At 45.4% G+C, this 25986-nt stretch overlaps 1 protein-coding gene across 1 annotated transcript in view; it reads right to left on the bottom strand.

Moving 5' to 3' along the window:
- Positions 1-310: 310 nt before the first annotated feature.
- The window catches only part of LOC144137688 (putative cytochrome P450 CYP13A8), a 35365-nt gene continuing 9689 nt past the window's right edge, over positions 311-25986 (bottom strand). Inside the window, exons 2-8 of the mRNA XM_077669631.1 lie at positions 19798-19897; positions 19493-19545; positions 14757-14853; positions 11369-11494; positions 10245-10482; positions 2384-2514; positions 311-525 (exon numbers count right to left, since the gene is read on the bottom strand). Of these exons, the coding sequence (XP_077525757.1) occupies positions 412-525; positions 2384-2514; positions 10245-10482; positions 11369-11494; positions 14757-14853; positions 19493-19545; positions 19798-19897 (859 nt within the window). The 3' untranslated portion in view covers positions 311-411. The remainder of the gene's footprint in view (positions 526-2383; positions 2515-10244; positions 10483-11368; positions 11495-14756; positions 14854-19492; positions 19546-19797; positions 19898-25986) is intronic.

Genomic DNA, 25986 nt, shown 5'->3' with positions numbered 1-25986 from the left:
TTTCGCTTGTTTTAAGGGAACGAAGGGCCCAGCGGAATCCGGTCACTGCTATTAGTTTACTGTATTAGGGAAAGTCTCCTCTCAAATGTGCGATGCTCTGTTCCTGTATATTTTATCACGGGGATCATAATAGCGCGTTGAAACTTGACGCTGTGAACACCTTTGCATTTTGGAGCTTGAAAAACACAAACCAAAGGCGGTAACCTGGTAGACTACCTTTTGCACAGATCAAAAAATGCCGCGGGGAACACACGACAGACCTTCGAAATATCACAAAGCAATTTTGTGCAGCCACTTTTCGACTTTCGTGGATATAGCAGTACATAAGATACCCCTTCTGTCATCGCGAAATCGTTTTTTGAAAAATAAGGGGTGAAGGGTGGCATGTATGCTCAGCTGCGGAGAGTACCGTTAATTGCACGTAAATTTACCTGGGTCTTTCAGTTCTACGCCCTCCGCACGAACAGCATTTCTTCGGCCGAGCTTATGGTCCAAAAGGATTTGAGCCATGTCGGGCCGGTTCACCTGGAAATAAGTTTGGAATACTTAGCATAAATAAGTTCAAACAAGGTATTTACCTGGGAAGCTTCATTGAAGAAAATAAACATGTCTTAGTGGTTTTTTGTTCAAAGAGGTGCAAATATTTTTTCAGCTGCTTTTATTAACGTGACAAAATACTCAACGTGGTTATCAAGTGAGCAAAACTCGCGGCCGGATGTTAATTTGGCCGTACCTTCATCGCTGCGTGCAGCAGGCCTCCACAAACACTGTTTCATATGGTATAGCTTGCTAACCAGAATATTGAATTTTTGGCTTGTTGTTGGGTCGTTGCTGAGGGTTCACGCTTTAAAACGTTCACTTATTTGAACACTCTATTTTTTTTCCTTTTGAAATAAAGCAGAACCGTGATTATGTGACTTTCTCGGGACCGTGAGAAGGTTTCGTAAATTACGGGCGTTGTAAAATGCGAACAACCGCAATGACGCCTATAAATACAGTTTCGCGCGTCGGATTTGCAGGAAACTTCACTGTAAAGTACAAGCGAATGTTTTGCGATTTTCGGCAACCCTAACCACTAAAAAAAGTACATGCGCAAAGAATAATGCATTGCAGCCACCAATCACGCTTTATTAAAGAAAATCTTGCACCGCAGTTCATTCCCGAAATTCCCGCTACCGAGTGCAAATCTTGGCACACACTATCATGACGACCTCAAGTAGAAGCCTAGCCCCGTCAGCGTAACCTCTTTGGCGATCCTCTGCTGAATCGTAAAACTGAAAACCAGAACACTGCCCCTGGAAACGCTGCACAACTCGAAATGCGAGCGAGAAGTGGGAGAAATCAATTGTGGAAAGAAAGGTGCCCCTTTTGGAGAGAACAGAAACGAAACATGAGACGGAGAAGAAAGCTGTGCCGGGGAGATTCGGCTGAGCAAGGTCAGTGGAGCAGGACTGCTGTACTTTAATTTTGTTCGTTGGTTGGTTGCTCTCTTCGAGTGGGTCGTCGGATAATGCGGGTCATCCATGGAACCGCGTCGGATGACGAAAGTTTTACATGCATTGTTTCTACGGGGATTCTGTCGGAACTCGAGTGGTCCGTCGTAAAACCAGGGAAAATATACCCTGAGTTTCACTATTCCAGAAATTCGGACCAACAACACCCATCGGTTAGTTGAAATATTTTATGCTTACCAGTAAATATTTTGAAGGACCAATGCCATCGGGGCCCCTTCCTTAACGTGCAAGCTGACTAAATTGGAATTGTGGGAATTCGCGCAATACCTGCGGAAAATATTCTTATCATGGTCACACAAAGATAGCCCTCCTGCATTCCACTGCCACTTAAAGATCTGCCGCTTCCCTCCGGTTCCGAGAGCTCCTTTATTGCGCAAGCCTCGCAAGGCCTTCCGCAGCATTGGTAATGCACTAGTGAACAATTACGTTTTTCAGTTCCTCGCCGAACGTTTCCGCTCTTACACCGCACTGAATCGACAAAGATCCTACTAAACCTAATGCAATTAAAAACAGTTTGAATAAGTTCGAGAAAAAACCGGAAGTATGACGATAAAAATTGTCTGTGGTTTTCATCTAACCGGGTAACTTTTTTGCCAGCTTATTCCGATCTGAAAACAAAAGATTCCCAAAATGCACCCGCGTGAAAATACCTGTTTTACAGAATATGCTTTATCGATGTTTCTTTGTAAAACAGCCACAAATAAAACCCACGATACAGTTGCATACAGTGTAACGCCTATTTGCAGCTGCTCCTTGTGGAAACTATTTATCTTTCACCTATAACAGATGCCTAGAAATTTAAACCCAATGTGATTTATTCTGGGTATTTCATAAAAAAATTGCCGGTTGCCAAGCAAACTGCGGAGTACCTCAGGATTCTGGAACCGGAATTCGATGACGGCCTTTGACTTGTCGGCCATTTCCGCGAACGGATTTTTGATGAGCATACTCATTAGCTTTAGAGGCGGCTTGAGTAACCACGGCCAGTTGTGCAGGTTCTCTGAAAAAGTAACATAATTACGATCATTTTATGGCGTGAATATACCACCAGCTATTTATTTTATTAACAATGAGTTACTCGCTATTCAAGTTATTTTACTAAGTATTCTGCGAGTTCGGTGACGGAAAAACACTTTAGTAAAGGCCACACATAAGATGTGTCCATGCTTTCCTTCATGCAATAATTACACGGATCTTCATGTCAAAAATTGTGCAGAGGATGCCGCACAGCGCGAGGTGTGCGATATCCTTATAGCAGGAATGAAAACGCAGAAGCGCAAACTACGATGTCAAAGTGTATCAATTTGAAGGTAACCTAACGGCCTGTTGTCAGGTCCATACCCTCAAGCGGGGAAAGTACATGGTAGAACGCAGCACACACGCCATGCTTTGACAAGTAGAAATAGGCTGTCCGAACAAATACGTCACGCATCCGCATACGACATGCTATAGTGTTACTTGTTCTTTAGGCTTGTTGCGTTCACTGTCCATTCTCTCCAAGCGCTGATCGTCAGCTAAGTCAGCCAGACTAAGTCAGCAACAGTTCTACCCTCCCCGGCATACGAAAACGACTGATCCAGGAAAGGCCGAGACAGGCAGCTGAACACACGTCCCTATTTTGCCCTACGACGTACTAGCTTTGGTAAGTAGCCTACGGCCACGCCTCCCTCTTTACGCATTCCTGTTGTCCGAGCGCACAAGAGTAGCTTCTGGCTGCTGCGGTTGGCATTGACGGTTGCGCTGATGAAGTTTTTGTGCGCACTATTGCTCAGCATAGCTGATATCCACTGATAAGTGGATATCACAGTGAGCCGATGGATGACAGTGGATGACAGTGAGCCGAAGTAAGACCATGGAGCGGACCTGTGCAGCATGGCTATCAGCCTTTCGGTCAAAGATTTTGAAAGCAATAGCCCTCTTAGCGTGGCCACAGTTTTGGTTTCTAGGTTAAGAATATACGCACTATCAATTTGTAGAACACGGTGCCATAGCATGCGATTCTAAACAACATTGTAACTCAAATGGTTCCATCGATAAAGTATTTAGGCATTCTTTTCGACTTCGATTTATCTTGGCCGCCATGTCGAATACACAACCGGAAAAGCATTAAGTAAGCTCGGCCTCCTTAAACGTCGTCTGAAACTCGCGAACAAAGACACCAAACATCACGCATATAATGTCGCCGGGCAAGCATCGCACCTGCGGACGCCTAGTGTCCAGGAAAATCTTTTGGCCGAGTAATACTACTGCGTTTAACATCCGGCGATCACAGTGGCGAGAAATCGACTACCACTTGACTCTGTACGTTTGTGCTCGCCTTGTGTGCAGCCCAGGAAACTGAAAGCTCATAAAGGTACACTAAAGTAATTTTTTTAAGCTCCTAGTTTTACTCGCACTCCATTACCTAGCTCAAATAAACGCAATTTTCATCGTTTATCCGGTGTATGAGGCGGTATTTATTTTATAAAGCCCGAAAGAAGAAACAAATTGCCCCAATATACCCTGTGAAGGTGGTTGGACGGCGAAGCTACAAACGACACCCACAATGACTACCCTCGCGACGTCAGTCTAAACCAGAAACAGCCGAATGCAACAGCTCCGGCAGAAAGAAAACGGAGAGGAGCGCCTGGCAAATGGTGAGAACAAGGGCGCATGTTCGGCTATGGCGTTGCCTCTCTCACTGCGTCCCCTCACCCTTGTTTCTTGCTAGCCGCCAAAAAAAGGCCCACTTCGAACTCATTGTCGTCATACGCCGTTCTGTTCGTCGCTATTCCAAACCACCTGAACGCCGTTATCATGCATTACGTGGTTTGCGCTTCACACGAGGGCTTTGATTGAGCGCAGGCGCTAGACCCGCCGTTCTGCTCATTCAGTGCGCCGTCTGTCCAGCCAGCCTGCTCGTGTAGGCGTAGCGTAGTCAGCAAGATCCTTTCTTACGCACCGTTATTCAGGTACGCTTGGGCAGGGTCTTACCACAGTATGTTGTTAGTTCAACCCAACCATTAGCCGGCGGTATTCATGGTTATTTGCGTGAAGTTGTCCAAGCGGCTCAATTTTTGTGCGCACGATTTTCCATGGAATACTTGTGCAATGTACAGAAGAAAAAGTTGTATAGAGATCTCCTTGATGTTTGTCTGCCAGTTCCACTGTATAGAACGTTGTACCGTGCAGGAACTGGCCAAGATGTACTGAAACGGGTCAAAGCAATGGCGGTTCCACCTGGTGTCAAATCCTTTTTCTTTAAATTGCACGCCGGTGTTTTACCTGTGAAAACGTGGATGCAGGAGAAGGGCCTATTTGTCCCGTGGGGTGTGGACTGTACCCTGTGTAAGAAACCCGAAACAATCGAACACGTGTTCCTGGATTGCTGGGACGCGGTCTTTCTTTGGGACGTGCTACAGCGTACCCTGAAAAAGGATTTCCCTCTTGATTGTCACGGTATACGGTTCCTGTGTGAGGAAGACTGTAATGGTGTACCTTATGATTTGTTAATGCTTTTGGTCTTGCACGGCATATGGAGGTCTCGCATGGCTTTCCGCAACAGTGATATCGATGCCAGGCCAGCGAGGCAGTACTTCTGCGAGAACGTCAGACGGATAGTAGAAGTGTGGAAGGTCCAGCCGTGTGTACCGGACTGGATTTTGGAGGTGCAAAAAGTATTGAACATGCCGCGTTTTTAATTTGAGCTACGCTAGCGACCATAGCGTTAGCGGTTTTACCCTTGTTGTTCATGCCTTTTTGTTTTAGTTGATGTCCAAACCCGGCAATAAAGAAAAAAAAAAAAAGTAGGCGTAGCGTAGTCGGTAAGACGACGGGCTCGTTGTTCCATTTAAGTTCAGGTTCGATTCCTGGCGGTGGGAGTAATTTCTTTTATTTGTTCGCGAGAGATTTCTGTTGACGATGACGGTTGCAATAGAACCCCTTGGCTGGTAAAGGCAGACTGCTTCGCCTTAAAACTTAAAAAACACTGACGTTCATGTGAGGTGCTACGTGATTGGAGAATGTGCAAGATTACAATTCAAACCAGTTTCGGTTTCGGTTGCGTGAAACAACATGCTTCGTATCCGACGATATCGTTTTCTGGGCGTTCTCGATACCTCAGTAATTGGCATACCGTGCTTTTACCATGGGGCCCTATTCTCGACTGCACAAATTGCCGGCAATTCAGGCAATTTGCCGGAAGTCTTTTCTTGTTGGCTTTGAATTTTGGTCACGTGCTTCCGGTTGACAAAGCGGTTGTGTATGCTGTCGTCATTTTGTCGTTTCATGTCGTTTACGGACACCAGTTCTAAAGTTTACCTTATTTCTCGTTACTGAAGGCGCATAATTCTTGACCGGCAGTGAAAAACCAGACTAAATGCAGCTGACATGACAACGTAAGCCTGTCTTGCTATTCAACAACAATACTGCTTGTAATACACACCCCCTGTGTGATTGGCTGAGAAGCGGGACGTAATTTAAACAGTTGACGGGAACGATTACGTCATGCATTGACAACTTCAGCTGCATAAAAGTGACGTAATGCTACGTAACAGCTTGAAAATGGCGGCTGTTTTTGTCGCAAGATACAAGCAAAATAGGGCAAAAAATTTCCCCGGCTTATGGCGCCGCGAAATGTGCGGCAATTTTGCAGCAGGCGTAGTTTCGCATGCGCGCTGTTTAAAGCATGTTTCGTACTGAAACAAATTATAGTTTCAACTGCTTCCAAGTCAGCGATCACGGAACATACAAATAACGTGCCGTAGTCTGCTTTTATGTTTGGCAATAAAATAAAAAATTATTCGTTTGGCGTAACCACAACATAAGAGGGCAGTTCAGGCCTCTCCATGACAAAAAGTACCCAATGCATGGCATTTGTCCACACTCGTCCTAGTAAGCTGTTGGGTCACATGATCGAACTCAAGAGAAAAAAACAAAGAAAAATGACTCCTTAGTTTATTACAGCGCTGATTGGAGCCGAGATTGACGAATGAGTGAATCGGCGACATCGGTGCGCTCCGCGGTTATCAGGCGTATAGCGTTTCGCTGCTCTTATGTGTCATAGAAGCGATGGTCGCGGCTGTCTTTTTTTGGGATCACGCCATAAACTTGTAACATAGCAGCAGACGATGGCGTGTCGGCGGTGGAGGCAGGGAAGGTGATAACGCAACAAAGCTTGCATTGAAGCAGAGAGCCCAGATATGTTACTAAAAGCGATTGAAAGAAATAAATAGATACGGTAAAAAAGTTGTCTGATGTTCTTTAGCTCGACACCCGGCTTTCGCTCGCTTTTGGATCAAAGTTACTTGATCGCCTTGTGGTCTTGACGCCAACTTTGACCTCCAGAAATGTGTTTATCTTCAGCCTCAGCTACCGTCGTAATTTTTATAGTACATCACAAGTGTTTTTATATCTTTCTTGCACAATATTTGATACCTTGGTAGCGATCTTTATGAGGGACTCGTCAAATTACACTGCATGTTGTCATAGCTATAGGTGCAGCACGTCACTGATTGCTTACGTCGTGCTTACGCAAAAAAAACATGGGCGAATTGCCGGCAATTTGTGCAGTCGAGAATAGGGTCCATGTTGTCGGATGTACAATGCGTCAGCTTAGAGTTCCAGCCTCGCTTGGATTCTTAACGATCACTACATCAGGTGTACGTTGTGGATGAACTGCCTCCGCATCACCGGAGACGCTCACATGCGATGCACTTTTCTCCGTCCTTTCGAGATTGCCTGGCTTGTGCCTGTATCGTAAGTGGCCTGCTCACACCAGACCAACAGTCGGCTGATTCGGGGCAGTGCCCGGAAGCCGTCGGTGCTTAGGGCAACGCCACGATAACGAGAACTCGCCAGAGCGTCATTGTCAGTCTTCCCGCGTTCTGGTAACTCTCTCGTGGTACAATGAACGTTAAGGCGCAAAAATGGTGAATTTTGTATACACTTAAACGGACATATGCTATCGGGGATAAAAACTTCAAAATGCAAAAAAGTGAACCTAGTTCTCCAGGCCACTACGCCCTAAGCCAGTGCAGCCAGGGATGGAAATATATAGTAGATAACCTGGAGCCTGTTCCCATCTTTATTTATTTTTATCATTCCGAGCAGCTTAGGTAAGTATTTCTTAAATACCTGTCATGCAGTAAGCGTCCCCCAAATTACCACAAATAGGTAATCGCTAACAACTGCATACCTTTGGCAAAAAAAGAATTCCAAAATGTGGGGTGGTGATGCTGGCCGCTGGGCTAGTTCTCCCAGCGCGAAACGCTCTAACCGCAGCTGAGGAAAAGCTTCGGTTGCTTTTATTCATTAGTACTTATATTAATTTCGGGGACAATTCTCCCGCCTTTATTGGCCTTGGGTTTTCTGCTAGCGTATCAGTCAGCGAAGCTTCGCATCGATGCTTGTGTGGAGCGGACTTGGTTCTTGATACAGTCTACAAGCTAAGAAACTGAAGGCACATCCTTCCAGGCACAGACGTGTCATGGCTTAGTTTCAGGTGAGCGAATTAATTGCGATGACCTGCCGGTGGCCGGCCGGCAAAACGCCTGGCCGACTGATTGTGGCAGGTGGTGGTCGAGCCGTGCGTCACATAAAGCGCGCAATCCGTGCCGTCAAGCTCAGTCATGCACAGCCATCTTGTTTTGACGTCATACGAAACGTCATATGAAATCGGCTAGGAGAGTGCAGAGGGGACAACCTTTCCGAATAGATTTTTCTACTGAAAAATGTCACGTAAACACAGCGAGTGTGGACGCAACACGGACTAGAGACTCAAGTCCATAATTTTTTTCTAGTAATCCCAAAATGTTTACAAATCACTTCAGGATCGCCCTAAGAATACCTACGGCATTTTTTCACGCGCGCACACGTATACGATATCAAGCGAGAACTACTGCTGCGAGCCAGATGAGCCAAATCTTGCGTTCCAGCTTTTAACAGCAGAGCTGCTGGCCGAGCATTTGCCGTCCGTCATAGCAAAACACCTCGAAGCCTCCAGAAATAAATTGGTTAGGCAGGTACCGCGAATCTAACCCTGTGACCTTTACGTCGTCTAACCGGCAACATAACAGCTACGTCACCCGAACGTCTCGACGGGTACGGGGTTAGCAGCCGCGGGGAACAGTAACGTGTGCTGCTCATTGGAAAGAAAAAAATGGTTGCCATCCCACCCTGCGAAAGTGGATGTCCATCGAAGCTGTTGTAAACCACCACACATGCTGATGGGGGAGAGTATGATATGTTCCTCGTTGTCTCGGCAGGTGTGTGGCTTGCACTCGATTTCTATGGTGGCAAATGCTGGGTCGTGCCTACCCTGACGCATGCGCTCGGTGTCTCGGGAAAGAATTGCTCTTTCTAGTTACACTAGTCCTGCCTAGCCTTCTAACATAATCTGCAGATATAATCTTTACCAGGAAAACATGGTGGAGTAGGGGGGGGGGGGGTCCTATTGTTCATAGGCGCCTTATCATCCATATGCGATTCAGATGCTTGTTGTCTGTTTTTTAAGTGTATACTGATCCCTATGCTGTATGCCCGATTAGCCTGACTCATGCGCTCGGCGTCTTAGGCGAGAACTGCTGGGTCCTGCTTGGGGTTTTTGTTTACGACCCAAAATTTTCCGACCAACGAGAGGCTAACAGCTTCGCAGTAAAAAAACTTTTCCCGTAATCAGAATCGACCCTTGGTCCCTCGAGTTAGGAAACGGGCGTCGGCTTTCATCACAATCGGGGCGCACATTTCCTTTTGATTCGTGGAGAAGGCGCAGGCTTTGCTTTTTGCCGCCGGTTCTTGCTCGTGCTAACGCAGTCCACTTTGGGAGATACTATGTGAAACCCTATGGTCGAAACGATCCCGGCCTGCCACTAATGGAGAACGTTCAGCGGAAAGTTCGGAAATCGAAGTAAGGGGCGAGAGCAGGGGTCTCCGACGAAGGTATAAAGGCCACCAGCTGTGCTGTTTCTCCGCAGCCTCGCAGTATTAGTGCAAGATGCGCCAATTTTAAACTCGTTTTCACAGGTGCTTCAGACCGCGGAAACTGCAGCAGACACCACAGCATGACCGGAACTACACTGGCGCTGCATTTTCTCCCTCTCTGCCACGTGACGCCAACATGACTTCCAATCTGCCCTCTTCAAGTCTACCAGAGCTCATCGAGAGTTTTCTTCTGGTTTCTTCGGTTGTTCTAGTCACCCTTGGCTACAAAATATATTTTATTTCGACCAGCCTGTATTTTTCTGCTCAGATGCGTGGGGCCAACGCCACTGCAAGAGTCACACCCTCAAATCACCTTCTTGGACTAGTCTTTTTCAGGACAGGCATGCCGGTGGCGTTGCTTACCAACCCGTTGACTCTATAGCTGATTGTGCTATTCTGAGCCCCCATCGACAAGTTACAGCCTTAATGGGGCTTGCCAGCCAATACTCGACGCGGTAAGGTTAATGTTGTAAAACAGCGCCGAATCGTAACGAAAGTAAGGGAATAAACCAGGAGCGGTGAGCAGTTAATATCACCGATATTACTCCGTAAGTGATTCTTTCTTCTCTTGCCTGACCCATTTTATAACATCAATCCATATAGACGCACAAAGGAATGAAGGCAGCGCCAAAACACTCCAATTCGTAACTTTTGCCGGGAGATCCATTTGGTATTTTATGACGAATAAATATTCTTCGAGTCATTATCAACGGCGCACGACAAATTACCAGGCAGGCAGTGCACTTAACCAGTGCTGAAGAAGCCACTTACGGCAAGCGTGGTACATGAATCCTTCCAGGAGATTTCGAGTTGTAGCAACGGCCGTTTGGAATAGAGTGTTCTGCGGGTTTCGCTGCACTTCCGTGTCGATACCGAAGGCTGCTTTTGAAATGACGTCGAACGTGAATTGCTCACAGTAGCTTCCGATATCCAGTTCAGTCGCATTTTCGGCGTTGACACTTAGCTTCTCTATGAACTGGCTCTGGGCATCGAATAAAGATGGCAGCACCTGCGGGCAAAGTGAAAGTAAAACTTTCGAGAAGGGCGTTAGCCGAGGTCGTATAGTTCCACTAATCTGCCGCCACTCCTCAAATGCCGAACTGTTGAAATATTTGCGTCACAGTGAGGGCACAAGTTAAGTGTATTTTGACAAATCGGTACACGCACGTCGCGCTTTCGGCACTTTGAAAGAAGTCTCACGCCGAACTGTTTATGTTTCAATGCACTCTTCAACATGTGTCTTTCATTAAAAATGAATTTTTCTTTGGCATTCATTAGAAGCTACGCTTGCAAGAAGGGCATTCGCCGGGGCATGTTGTTTCGCTCATCTGCCGCTACTCCTCAAATACTGGCTTGGAGAAATATTTGGGTCACAGTGAGGGCACAAGATAAGCGGCGTTAAGAAAAGTGTCAAATAGACCTGTTTGTCAGTTTGAAGGAGTAGCAGGCGCTCATATATTGCGTCAACCTCCCGTATTGTTTGTGGGATCAAGAAAGAAGGTGAATTGACGTTATTTGAAAATCCGGACATGCGAGATGCTAAATTAAGCCGCACACTGTGTTTGTAATTCAATTATTCTGAGTGACTTTGAACACGCCGCCCGGGGACCGCTGCAGGAACGTGCAGAACATCTCCGCCATGATCCAGTGAGCTAGGGATTCAAAACTACTCTTTTTTGCACATTGCTCGCACTTTCCGGTAGGCTTTCGATATTGCAGACAACTGTGCCTGCTCGTGCGCTTCCCACACCGTGGTCGGAGCACTACCATTTGTACCCTCTATTTCCTTTAGAAGTATCATAAAACAAGCGGCCATTCAGCAAGGGGCTCTGGAACACGCTAGAGCTGCGAACATTGTAAAAGCTGTCTTGAAACTGGGAAATGAAGAGCCGTACCATTTTCAGCTTTGCCGGCGTGAAGAACTGCGCCATGCAGTTCCTGGTGTTCTTCCAGGCACGCCCTTTGCTCAAAATCAAATTTTCGGAAAAGACAGGCAGCAGCTCGTACATCCGCATCATGTGCTGGGAGAGAGATAAGAGACAGTTCAGTCAGTGCTATATGCAGTCTTTAAAAATCAACATTTTTTTTTTTGCTATGTGGGGGAATAGGCTTGCGTGGGTGTGAAGCTATTCGCGCGCAACTTTAGGATGAGCTGTGAGGTAAGCACTGCGTGCTTCCTTCGTTCCCCATAGACGAATTTACCAGAAAAGAGATGTTTACCACGCGCAGAAAATCATAAAGCTTCGTCAGCAATATCACTCTTCAAAGGATGCGTCCCAGGTTGCTCTACATAGGTTGTTCAATGTAAAGCTGCGAGAAGAAGTAGACGGAGCACGGAAGCAGTGGCCGATTTGGTCTGCGGTGCCACATAGGAGGGCCGACGGAAACCAACAAATGGCGTTGCTGTGACGTCTGCGCACTGTCGCTGCAGTCCTACCCGACAGGCCTAGTCATCGCTCTTTTGACGCGTCTGGGTTGTTGCTACATCGGCACTCGCAGCCATCAGCGGCGACTGCATCCGTGGCTGTTTGGTTCTAGGAAGTAACGAAAGCTTGCAATCGTGCGTATTTTCGCTAAGTCAAATGCAGCCATCGACGTTCGCTTAAGGGGCATATTATTAAAACTCATAGATAGGTCGTATAATACTGCCAGCTCATATCGTTTGCAATGGCCACAATTTGCACTGCAACACAAATAAATAAATAATATATCTGGGGAGTAACACATTGTGAAGGTACATCTCTTGGAAATCTGCTGCTATTCCGAAGAAGAATCGCCCTCTTCGAGTGTTTTATTTATTCTTTTTATTCTTTTATTGAGCATTTATTATTCGCCCCATAATAATGGCCACAGGGTCTTCGATGTCCCTACAGGAATTTGCCTTTGGCGTACTTTACCGTGCTTTCTCTTCAAAGTCCCTTCAGGTCCTTGAAAGGAAAATACGAAATGTACATGCCGAGACACTTTTGCTGGTCATGCAGACAATAATGCGCCGCCAGTGAAGAGGACATCTGATGTTGCACTTAATAGTGCAACAGAACAAGTTTTGAAGCACGCCATCTTCCTCGGGTGGCGGATTTGGTTGACACTGATGGCTCCGGGCGACAATGCGTTGGCCTTGTTTCTAATAGGTTGAGCATAGATAAGCAATACGCAGGGCTGAGTAAAGTGTACGAAACATTGAAGGCAAACCTTATTATACAACTGTACTTGACACAACACAAATTGTAGCGTAAACAGAAAACTAATTATTCGTTAATTTGAACTGTGCTTGCGGTGTTTATCAATACACATTTTTTTCTATCTCGCCGGTTATTTTTGTAGTTCGGAATTTAGGACTTGAACACAATTTTTTTGCATCTTGCACGCACGCTATAATCAGGCGGTGATTGTCATTTTGATTATTTGTGGTTCAATACACATTTTTTTCTATCTCGCCGGTTATTTTTGTACTTCGGAATTTAGGACTTGAACACAATTTTTTTGCATCTTGCACGCACGCTATAATCAGGCGGTGATTGTCATTTTGATTATTTGTGGTTCGAGTAAAGTAGCCCCTCAAACATCGTTTATCTAGCACTAACTTTTCCCTTGTCCCAATAGCCGGAGCGTAAAGCCAGCTTGTAATACGATTAACAGCGTCATCAGTTGTGCAAACACTGTATTAAGGGCGACAAGCCGTGGCTCGCATATTGATAAGTAGTTTTCATGGGAGATAATGTTTATGATTACACTTGGGGATTTTGATCCATGAATGAGAACAAATTAAAGCAAGAATTCTTAATCTAATGGCCGGTGAATATATCAGTCCTTCGAACCCGATTCCGGATCTCACACAGGAGGGGCCTACGTTGAAGTCGTCACCCACCACCGGTTTAGAGACACGTATAGTGGCAAGTGCATTTCAGTGGTGGTTCGCAATCTCTGCTCGATAGACGGAGTTAGGATAGAGGTTCATGTTAGCCATCTGTCGCCATTTACTCCTACATCATAAGTGCAGTGTCTCCGACATACGAGTAATTAGGAGATTTCTAAAACCATATTGAAGATCATGCTTCGTGGCGATGGCAACAGCGGGGGCACCAAAATGTTCCTACTTGACGCAAAGCCCCAGCTTAAAGGGTATGATTTTGCACAAACATCCTGGGTCTCTGCATATATCCCAGAGCATTCAACTTACGTAGGTTATACCATGTCGTCAAGCTCTGCTTTCGGTGAATGATTAGCCAATGACATTTTCCACAGCCACAGGTTTGACCCAATGCAACCGTGTCAATAAAGAACAAGAGCCGTAAAGGCCAAGTACTTTTACTATCCGGGCTAATCTCACGCCATACAGTTCAGCTCTGTCTCGTGTAACTTTAAAGCTTTCGGATTGGCAGACTAAGTAAGGTTTCGCGGACTCTTCCTCACCATGACGCCCTGCGTAATATCGGTTGGTTGTTTCGATTTTTACACTGCTACGAGAAATATGCACTCCTACATGACATTTCGCTCATACTAAAGAGCCCACTTCCGCTCTACAGCTAGCATATCATCGATAGTGCGAACCACAGCGTTTGTTCGTATGTGATAACAAGAGAAAGCTAAAAACCTGCTTTTACCACCCCTTGGCACTGTTCTTAGCGAATGTCCCTGTTTAGAACCCCGACTTTTGAACGCCAGTGCAGTCAAAAGGTTTATTTCCAGTTAGTACAAAGGCTTAAATGCCCTCTCAAATCTCACCAGTGCTCTCAATTTTGTAAGAGGTCATTTTCACATTGCTTTGATTCAATGTACAACGACGCAATTTCACGAATCTTACCGTTACTACATCACTGAGCTAACTAGAACTTTCCTATTTTCGTTTTTCCCTTCACTATAGAAGAAACTTTTTCTGGCGGTTGCTTCTAGGCAGCATTCATAGTGCATAATCAGAGTGTCTACCCCTGACAAGTTCTCTGCAGCAACCCCTCAAGGGTCTTTACAAGTAATCTGTGTAAAATACACGCTTTCCGCATTACTTTGGTACATTATAAAGTGCACCGTAAAGTGCACCAATATGACAAGGTTCGGGAAAGTTACACAGCAAAATTATGGAGTTCGAGGAAGGGAGAAGGTCCTTATTTACCGACAAAAGCAGGGGCTTAAACAACTGAAGAGGACACTTTTCTTTATTTTCTCCTAGCACCGCTGAAAAGCGGTAGCGCCATACCAACGTGTAACCCTGATTCGTAGCACACTGTTCTGGAAACAAGGCAGCTCATGTTTGTAGATAACTGAAGTATGATAAGTAGTACTCACTCCCCGCGCGTCGAAGTTACTGAAGTCCTTCACGAAAATTTCCTTTATCATGTCCACGTCCTTCACGACCACGATGGGAACGGCGCCAAAAAAGAAGCTGTAAGTATACCAGAAGGGACCAAAATTCTAATTCCTGCATATCAATGCGAGGGGCACGTGGTAACACTGAAACACACAAGGATAAGCTGAACATAAAGAAACGCATAAGGTATTAGGATTATGATATCGTGAATGTACGAGTGTGTTGCCCGTATGGTTCTTCATTCTGCTTAGTTAATTTGACTGGTTGAATTAAACATTACTCCTATTTCTGCTGTAATGAAACTTTTATTGCAATTAGCTCCGCCCCCGCCCTCTGTGCACAGTAACAGCACTGCAAAGCGAGTTATGCTTATAGAGAGAGAAAAGAAAAACACAGCGAATGTACAGAAACTGCTTTGTATAAATCTGAAAGATTGCCGAAAGGGAACAAAAGATCACACGCCACTTTCGCTTAGAATGTGCCGTTTCACTCCGTTACCTCGAGTAAATGTTAGGCGATAGAGTGATTGAGTATTCGAGTATTTTATTTTTATTTCTTGACAAAACCAAGGGGATGCTGAGAATAAAGGCGAACGTGGCCTGACAGGGGCCTCAGCCACCCGATTTACAGCGTATATAATAACACGTCTATTCACAAATTTAAGCATAATAGCCCAATTGTAATAGATAAATAGCACAAAGCAATGTGATTACTACATTTCCTATGCTATATACAAAGCATAGGTCTAAAATTCACACAAGGATCACAGTGTACACATAAACGCAGTAATTCTTACGCATGAACATTGATCAGTTACACTACTATGTCACAATTACGTATTAATGTTTCTTTTGTAACATTGATCAGTTACACTACTATGTCACAATTACGTATTAATGTTTCTTTTGTAATTGTTTTTAATTTCTACCTTTAGGGGAACAAGTAGACATATAGTTCAAGCCCTTAATTATATATCAGTATTGCAAGCGTTTTGCTTAGTTAATGCTTCTTTGACCTGTTTTTAGACGTAAGTTCACTGGCGTCGAAGTTTAATTTTTCTCCCAATTTATTTATTATTTCAGTTGACTGTTACAGGAAAGATTGCTCACCATAGTTCATTCTTACTTTCGGAGTGTGCCATATTGTATGCCTGAGATGCTAGCCAGAAGATTTATTGTTAACTTGATTCCGGGTTTTTCGCTTATAACTGGTGTGCAGAACCTTCATGTAGCAGATTTGGTCAGCTCGAAGCATTGAATATTCAGTAAATAAACGACTTGTCCTCAAATCTGCGTAACAGCCATGATAATCTAATTATATGCGCAACATTCTTTTTTGCAATACAATAAGCCTGTTATAATTAGTTTTAGTTGTGGTCCCCCACATCAAAATCCCGTAGCATAGTTTCGAATGAAAGAGAGCATTGTTAAAGATTTGTTTCAACCATTGTGGTATGAAATGGCCGATTTTATATATGAGACCCATACTTTGAGAGAGTTCGGTGGACAGTTGAGCAATATGCGTGTTCCACTAAAGTTGTTCTTGAAACCAAACACCTAAGAACTTCTGTTCTGTCACTCGGTTTTACTTGGTTCCGTTGAATATAAGCGGGATTTCTTTGCAGCTTAACTGGAAGGTGTTTGCTTCACCTACCGTCAGCGGCAAATACGGCGTGAAAACTCCGAAGTTCACGGCAGCACAATTCCGGATGTCCCACGCCTGGGTGTGTATTGGCGGGGTTGTGATGCACATATTTTGGTATCGCACAGAGAGTTGTGCACCGCATTAGGCCCCCAATCATACTCACTGATGGTCATGCATGTAATGTTTGCAGATACCACAAGCGGATTTTTAATTATTTCGCGGGAGCGTCGACCGGCAGGTGGGTCACCGCCTTACCACTGTAGAAAGCCGAAAAACGTGCGACAGTAATTTGCATTCGTAGAACGATCCCACAAGTGCATCCGTGCTCTGCTAAACTGCTCCCACAAGGGCGACACAACACCTTTCCGCTGGTTATCAGCCGCCTCGCCACAGAAAAGGCGCACGCGAAATCGTTGTCGCCGCCGGGAATGAAGGCAGCCGGCTGGCAGCAAGTGCAAGGGGTTGTGTGCTGCTTGTGCATTCGGTAGGCATTCTCAGATATGAATGACAGCCTACCCGTTTCGCTGAAGAAGAAAGTGTATGGCCGCTGCATATTGCCGGTACTCACCTACGTGGCAGAAACTTGGAGGCTCGCTAAAAGAGTTCAACCTAAATTGAGGACGACTCAGCGAGCAATGAAACGGAAGATGATAGGTGTAACATTAAGGGACAAGAAGATAGCGGAGTGTGTCAGGTAGCAAACTGGTGTTAAGGACATATTAGTAGAAACTATCAAAAAGGAATGGGCCTGGGCCGGGCATGTAATGCCAAGGCAAGGTAACCGTTGGTAATTAAGGGTAATAGTGGATCACTAGAGAAGACAAGCGTGGCAGGGGAGGCAGAAAGTTAGATGGGGAGGTGATATCAAGGAGTTTGCGGGGATACCTTGGTCGCAGTTAGTACAGGACCGGGATAACTGGAGATCTATGAAATATTGCTTTGCACTGTTTTGGGCATATATAGGATTATGAGGATGATGATGATGATGGTTATGATGATGACGACGTTGATAATGATAATGGAACATCCCAGCAGACGACAAATGTACTGGTGGGATCGTTCTGCGCATGCGGATTACTCTCGCTCCTTTAGATGGTGACCTACCTACCGATCAACCTTCCGGCGACATGATTACAACATTCGCTGCATGTACACCCAAGATCAAATGTAAACGTACCACGAAAGCAGCAATTTATGCTATTTCTCTGCCAAACGGCTGCCCGGGATACTATGTGGTTTTTTTTTATATTACTTCAGTAAATATACGACATCTCCATTGCACACGGCAGTTTGTTGGGCTGCTACCGGAAGCGAAACAACCTAAAATTGCCATTTTCCTGGTCCGTAAATTTTTACTCCTGGCATGTACATCTTGGTTAAGGAGTTTATGGCGAAAAGCAAATGAATTCCTACAGACACTACTAAATCGCTCCCGCATTCGAATCAGCACTACGTCAACGCTACCTCAATAATTTTAACTAGCCTTCTCCGGAACAGCCATGGAGCGTACGTAAAAAAATGCTGGCATGTACGTTTAGCTTAGCAAACATTTATCTAGACTATTATTTATGCGCCCTAATGAGATGAACAATTCTGCCTTTTCTGATCTTGTCGGGTTAGATACTTCTATAAGCCTCAGCCATGATTTAGCAAAAAAATTATATAGAAATTAGCTCAATCCAACGAGGTTCTTCTTGCGCGTCGTTGCGCGCAAGGAGAACCCGTCAATCTGCCTGGAGTTCATGGAAGCTATAGAGAACAGCGGGCTGTGTCTCGTGAGAGACGGTGTTTCCGATGATGACGCTGATTCGATTTTATGGCGCAAGGCAAAATATGGGCGAAGAGCTCCAAAGGAAAGCTATTTGGTGAGAGTGGTGTGATAGTACTAAAGCACTTCCGTAAAAAAACATGAAATGAAACGAGGGGCCTTGAACACGACTGATGGAAAGGGCGAGGTTGTCAATATGCATGATAAGGAATGAGGTGTAAAAATACGATTTCGGCAAGAAACTGGAAAGTGCGCTTATGAGAGATTATGGTGTCGTCACCTAAAAAGTATGATGGTTGCAGTGAAGTGTGTTCTGTATAGTTATAGAAAGTGTTTGCGTCGTGTTGTGTCCAGTGACTTACATGTAATTAGGAAGCGAACTACGGATAGCTCATTCTTGCTCCTGCTACACAGGCGTCTTGGAGATCAGGTGAGCAGGTGTGAGTGTGTTCAATGGGTATAGCCTATCCGCAACCTTGCTGAGGCGACTTCCGTGTGTGTGTTGTGTGAGTTGACCGTGTAACCAAGTGTGCTATAACTATTTGTACTTCGTTGTCTGTCTGTTCACACCACTGTGCGTGCCACTTGTTACGAAGGTGTCTGATGTGCAGCTTCAGATCAGTGTGTGACAGTGTTATGTCCACTTGGTTCCTAAAGCAACCGAAATGGCCCTTTCGTCTGCCAAAATTTTGCCACCAAAATCAGCGAGGCCTAGATCCCAGAACGAGCAGTTGAATTTTTGCGCATGAGCAGGCATTATGGTGATAACAACTAGATTGGTGATGTGTTCTTTTGTAAAGTTTCTGAGAGGAGCGCGCGCGAGGAAAGCTGAAGGAATATTTATACATGATGAACTTCGGAATTTGAAATTGAAGAATGTGTTTTTCGATTAACAATAATTCATATGCTTAGCTGAAACGATAGTGGGGTGTAAGCTCATGGTTCTCCGCCCATTAAAGCTCGGAGCATGATCAGTACAAGACATAATAATACATGTTTCAGAAGCATGACTAGAAAATTATGCCCATGTATGTTGGAGTGCTTCTACGTAAAATATTCCGCATTTCGCTGCGTCGGATAAGCGTCAGATTCAGCAAAGAGAGCCAAACGCTGACTACTTGATGCTACTGCAACGATAACATTTTACGAATGCTCAGGAGCTCTAACTCGGTGTAGCAGTACACACATCGGTCATAGGTGTCCTGAACGAAGCATTCTTTCGCATCAAAGCCGAGTAGGCAGTAATAACTGCCCAGACACTGCATTTTTTACTTAATAACCAAGAAATATTTGCTAACTCACCCGAAGACGTCACCGTATGTGTTCAGCCATTGCTGTAATCTTTCTATCTGTGTCTGGAAGGATGAATAGTTATGAATATTCAGCATGACGTCAAGTTCACAACCAAATATACGAGCGTATGCATATATCCTGCCATTAAGAGCTCTATTAAAACATTGTACGACCTTCACAGATTGCGGTGGAAAAAGAATATTTTTTGCTGACACTGTTTTCACAACCGAATTCCGTATGGGTTATTGTTGCCATTACAAATTTAGATGACGCATACAAACACTTAGAGAACAAAGACGTCTTGATTCACGTACCGGCTTCCAAAAGGAGTCTGAATTTCCTCTGATGAGGCTTTGAATCGGTGGTCCAGGTATTCCGGTGTCATTAAATGCATCGAAGCATTCTCGACGCTTTCTGCACAGAAAAAGAGGCTGGTACGTTATTGTCACAAATCGCAAGAATACCACGTGATGGCTATTGCCAATAAGAGCAGTTTATGTGCCATTAAAAGTTATCATTATTGCGCTGAGTTCGGACTTCCAAGGTATTGTTTCTTCGTCGTAAAAAAATGGGCTTTGCAACATTTCGAACGTAGTGATTATATATCCATCACTATCACAGATACGTGGCTTGAATTTTGCTTGGCAATTGTCTGGTTGCAATAATATAATGATTGCAGCTACAAATCGTCTTTTCTCACACTCAAATTAAAATTATCTGGCTTTTGGGGTATTTTTTTTTCTGCGACTTTGCTAAATTGAAATATATTTTCAGAACGGAGAAGAATGCACGGAGTCGAACAGTGAGAAACATACTATAAAAAACCAAAACCAGGGCCCGCTTGCTCGAAGCCCAATAAGACCGTGTTATGCGCAGTCTAATCTTTTTGACAGTTGTATTCGGCGTCTGATCTTCCCTAGGCTATAAGACACGTTCTGAAAATTGATAAGACCGCGAATGACACTCTAAATAAGACTGGGATAAGACTGTGAATAAGGCTGCTCTGAGCAGTATTATTCAGTCTTATGCCGACGTGGTCGGTCATTTAATCTAAAGATTGGCCTCCATATCGTAAAAAAACGGGTGAAGAAGCCCTAGAAGTGGCGAACAATGCCGAGCTGCGGCCGCTTGACCATCTGCTTCGAAGAAATAAATGCCTGTTCTGCGGAGCTCGACGCCGTTGGAAGCGCCATCGGGAGAGAAGGTTGAAAGCGCCAGGCAACGCCGGCGAGGGGAGCCGCAAGGCCTTCCTACTTTGATATGGCAGCGACGGCCGCAGCCAACCACCGTTTTCAACTTTCGCTGAGCGCTACGAGCGTGTGCTTGTTTTCCCGGCTTGTTTTTTCTCCCTCACATCAAACAATAATGGCCAGGAATGATCGCCTGCGGCCCGATATTTGTCCCGAGCAGACACCGGGTGGCCGAGCGCGCGGTGTGATTGTGTGATCGTCTGCTACGTCGGCTGTGGCTGTCGCCACTGTAGCTTCGAAAAGGCGGCACGCAAATGACGGAACAGATATATTGTTTTATAAAATCATGCCAATTAACGGAGAAACAAGAAATAGGCGTTCACAATAGAACTGCAATGTGACACGAAAGTATACACAACGGTAATAGGCTAGCAGCCTGCAATACCTCTTCCCGAGAGCGTTAAATAAAATCGCGTTGAGAAGCTGCGCAGACCGCGTCTTTTCATCAGTCCTTTGGAAAGTGGCGGTTACAGAGCTTTATTGTTTCGATTTGTATTTTGATTGAGCATTCTGCTTGAGCAATTGGGATCTTTTCCGCTTAAAAGCAGCAAGCACGATATCAACATTCGGCTATATTCTACAGCGCGATTGTTTACAGTTGCAGCCCTCGCTGGGATCAGAGTTACTTGATATAGGAGTTGCAAAACTCCCCATATGCCCCATGCATGAACAAGAGGCCCTACGATTGGTCCATTGTTTTGGATCTTGTTTTACAGTGGCGCCATCTATTGGTGACAAAATAAACTACAACGTGCTTCGCCACTCGACGACCTGGGCGAAAAATAGTATTTGAATGCTTACGTAAGCTTGTTATGCCAAAGTAGCCCAATGTGTTCAACTTTGCAAGTGTTTTATATACATGCGAAGCAAGAGCATCAAAGGCAATGCTAACCGTGGGGTCAACCGTCGCTTGTGCACTGTCGTCTGCTGCGCGTCAATAAATAAAAAGTCGCTTTGATGGCTTTATGCAAGCTGAAAATGATTATTTAGAGCCGCTTTATTGGCTACTGGATTAGTTTTGGCATACAATGAGCGTTAGGCGAAACGATAAAATTTGATACTTCAGGTAGGACCTATGTTGTGCCGGAGTGCCCGCACAAGCGCTAATTGGTCGAGCCAGTTGCGCAGACGCAGAAACAATCGCAACCTAAAAACTGGCGTTAAGATAGCAATGAACAACTTGCGAAAGGACAAAAATAAAAAATTAAGCACATTTAAAACAAATTTTAATGTTAAATTGTGAGTTTTAATAGTTGGTATGATTTTTGGATAGTGCGTGCGGTGGCCGCGGTGGCGCCACCATACGTACGATCCAAAGGGGGGGAGGGGGAGCGAGGGGGGGGGGTCCAGCTGCAAGTCATTTTCTGAAGCGGAGTTTCGCAACTCCTTACATGGAAGAGCTCTGATTGCGATCGTGTCGCCGTTCCAAGCGGCGTGAGCCGCTGGAGTGCTCGTTGCAACCGAGTCTACGACGATGAGCCCGACGACAATTCGCACCTTTCTAATTCAGATGATGATGATGATGATGATTGTTAGTGTTTAATGGCGCAAGGCCAACGAGGGCAAAGAGCGCCAGAGAAGACGTTATTTAATGGAGAAGTGATTACCATACAAAGGTAAGTATAAAAAAAAAGTGTAAACCGAACATAGTAAAATCAATTAAAGAAAATGGTGATGGCTGGTGTATAGGGCCAGATTTGATTATGCGTGATAGGAAATGAGGTTTAAAAACTTGACGTCTAACAAATACTCAAACACACGTTTCACAGAAACAATGGCATCGTCACCTAGAAAAAATGATGGATGTAGGGGAATATGTTGTCTGTAGAGTTCTCTGAAGTGTTTGTGTCGTGTTGTGTGAAGTGCCTTGCATACGATTAGTATGTGCACTACGGATAGGGTCTCTCCGCACCTGCTGCACTGCGGTCTAGAAGATCCCGTTAGCAGATACGAGTGCGTCGCATGGGTGTGCCCTATCCGAAGCCTACCCAAGGCGACTTCTGTGTGTCTGTTGCGTGTGTCAGTGGTGTATGGTCCCAAGCGTGGTTTTATAGCGTGTAACTTGTTATCTGTCTGTTCACTCCAGTGTGTTTGCCATGTTCTACGCAAGTGTTGTCTTATGTGTGGCTTGAGGTCTGTATATGGTACGGTTGTTATGTCTACAGTGTTCCCGAGTGCAGCAGCAGCTGCCCTCTCGTCTGCCAACTCGTTTCCAGCGATCCCAGCATGTCCTGGGACCCAGCAGAGGATCAGCTCATGCTTTTGTGCATACACAGACATGATAGATTTAAATGCAAGGTTAACTATGTGGTTTTTGGGGGGTGTATGCGATGACAGTGCGCGAACAACACTCAAGGAATCTGTGTAGATGATAGACTTTGGAATTAGATTTTCAAGTATGTGTTGTACAATCAATAAAATTCCATATGCTTCTGCTGAGAAAATTGTTGTGTGGACGCTCATGGTTCTGGCTGCACTGAAATTCGGACCATGAGCAGCGCAGGAGACCATAGTGGAGGTTTTAGACGCGTCACTGTAAAATTCTGCAAGTGGGTATTTAAACTGCAGAGACAGAAAGTGCTGCAGTATAGCAGCTCGCGGTACCCGATTTTTGTCAAGTTTCATAAAAGAAAGGTCGGAGGAAACAGGACGAACTTTCCAAGGAGGTAAAATGTCTGAAAAGGATGATCTGTACACGTCTAAAAACGAAGCGCTCAGATCCGAGGCTCGCTCTCTCACTCGAAGTGAAAAGGGCAGAGGAACGGATGGGCGATTTACAAAAAGCACAGATGTGGATGTGTCGTTAAAGACAGGATAAAAAGGATGGTTATTCAGCGATGAAATTTTAAAAGCATAAAGTAAGTCCATGTACGTCCGTTGGTTCTCAAGGCTCCACTTATTACACTCGGCATACAGACTCTCAACAGGGCTAGTGCGAAAAGCACCCGACGCAAGCCGTAGCCCCAAGTGTAGCACTGGGTCAAGCATTCGCAACGCTGTTTTAGTCGCCGACCCATATACCACACTGCCATAGTCTAAACGAGACCCAACCAAAGCAGTATAAAGCCGTAGTAGTAGTTCTTTGTTGGATCCATATGATTGATGGGAGAGAACCTTAAGTATATTCATTGTTTTCAGACATTTATGTTTAAGTTCCTTGATGTGTGGAATGAATGTGAGTTTCTGGTCAAACACAACACCTAAGAACTTGTGCTCCTTGTTCACAGGAAGCGACACGCCATTGAGGGTAATGTCTGGGTCCGGATGGACCCCGCGCTTCCTGGAGAACACAATGCAGGAGCTTTTTGCAGGATTCAATTTAAACCCATTCCTGTCTGCCCAGCCGGCAAGCTTCTTGACACCGAGCTGGACTTGACGTTCGCATATTGACATATTACATGATTTAAAAGATATTTGCACGTCGTCTACATACATGGAATAAGAGATTGTTGGTGGCAGTGCCTTTCCAAGAGAGTTCATCTTTACTATGAAGAGAGTGCAACTCAACACGCCACCTTGCGGCACGCCGTTTTCTTGGACGTGAACCTTTGAGAGTGCACAACCAACTCTTACTCTGAACGTTCTCTCCGACAAATAACTTACAAGGGTGTTCAACATATTACCCGAAAGACCGAATGAGCTGAGGTCACTTAGGATCCCATAACGCCAAGCGGTGTCGTAGGCCTTCTCGAGATCGAAAAAGACAGTTACGCAATACTGCTTATGCACGAAGGCATCCTTGATGTATGAATCAAGTGCAACCAGTTGATCGCTTGTCGATCGCCCCACCCTAAAGCCTGCCTGGCAGCTCTCGAGAAGACCATTGTACTCAAGGAAGTACACGAGCCTGCGATTGATCATCTTCTCAAAGAGCTTGCACAGGCAGCTCGTCAGCGCTATTGGACGGTAACTTGAGGGGGACGACGGGTCCTTTCCCTCCTTCAAGAAAGCCACTACAATGGCCTCCCTCCAAGAGTGTGGAATGTGCCCCGAAAGCCATATGTTATTATATAGATGTAGAAGTGCTTCAAGTGTGTCTGCGTGTAGGTGTTGTATCATTGTGTATGTAATGTTGTCTGGGCCTGGAGCTGAGGGTTTACACGTGCTAAGAGCAGCCCTCAGTTCATGTAGTGAAAACAGGGAGTTGTAAGAAGTCTGTGATTTGTTGTTGTCGCGTAGGGACTTCTTTTCACAACAGGCTTTATGTTTCAGGAAAGTGTTTGTGTAGTGTGCTGAACTGGACACGTGTTGGAAGTGTTGTGCGAGTGTGTCAGCCTGGTCTTCGAGTGTGTCCCCTGTAGTGCTGACCAGAGGCAGGCTGTGTGTTTGTTGTCCCTTGAGTTTGCGTATTCGTGTCCATACTTTCATTGTGTCTGTGTAGGAGTTTATTGATGTTATGAATGTACGCCAACTCTCTCGTTTTGCCTCACGGCGCACACGTTTGCCGAACGCCTTGGCCCGTTTGAACAAAATGAGGTTACCCGACGTGGGGTACCGACGAAGGATACCCCACGCCTTGTTCTGGGCCTCTCGCGCCCGCCTACAGTCCTCATTCCACCACGGCCTCCGCTGGTTGCGCGGGGCTCCAGAGGCGTGGGGAATGGACTTTTCGGCGGCGTCGAGGATGTGCGCCGTGAGGAGTTGGGTAGCTTCCTCAACGTGTAGGTGTCCTATGGATGTGTGGTGTAGTTTGGATGTCTCTGTAAATGTGTTCCAGTTAGCTCGTGCTTCATTCAACCTATTATGGGAAGATGGACTGCTCGGGCCTTTACCTATATACGTTAATGAAGTGGGGAAATGGTCACTGCCATATGGGTCCGTGCCCACACCCCACTCGAGAAGAGGAAAGAGAACTGCGGAGATAATAGCCAAGTCAAGACATGAGTATGTGTTGTGACCTATGTTATGGTATGTAGGCTGTTTATTGTTGAAAAGGCATGCTCCAGAGGATGTAAGAAACCTCTCTATCAGGCGACCTCGGGCATCCGTACGAGAAGAGCCCCAAAGAGAATTGTGAGCATTAAGGTCGCCTGTTAGAATGTATGGTTCGGGCAGCTGCTCAACCAGCGCCTCGAAGTCAGAACTCAAAAGTGTAACATCAGGAGGAATGTATATGGAGCATACCGTTATCAACCTATTAAATATTATTAAGCGTATTGCTACAGCCTCAAGGATAGTGTTTAAAGTGACAGGGTGGCATGCTAATGATTTCCGGACGATTATGGCCACACCGCCAGAAGAGTGTGTGCAGCC

This window comes from Haemaphysalis longicornis, unplaced genomic scaffold (genome assembly GCF_048455015.1).
Source record: "Haemaphysalis longicornis isolate Haplotype H1 unplaced genomic scaffold, Haemaphysalis longicornis Haplotype H1 scaffold_461, whole genome shotgun sequence".
NCBI lineage: Eukaryota > Metazoa > Arthropoda > Arachnida > Ixodida > Ixodidae > Haemaphysalis > Haemaphysalis longicornis.
This window is presented reverse-complemented; position numbering and strand designations above follow the sequence as displayed.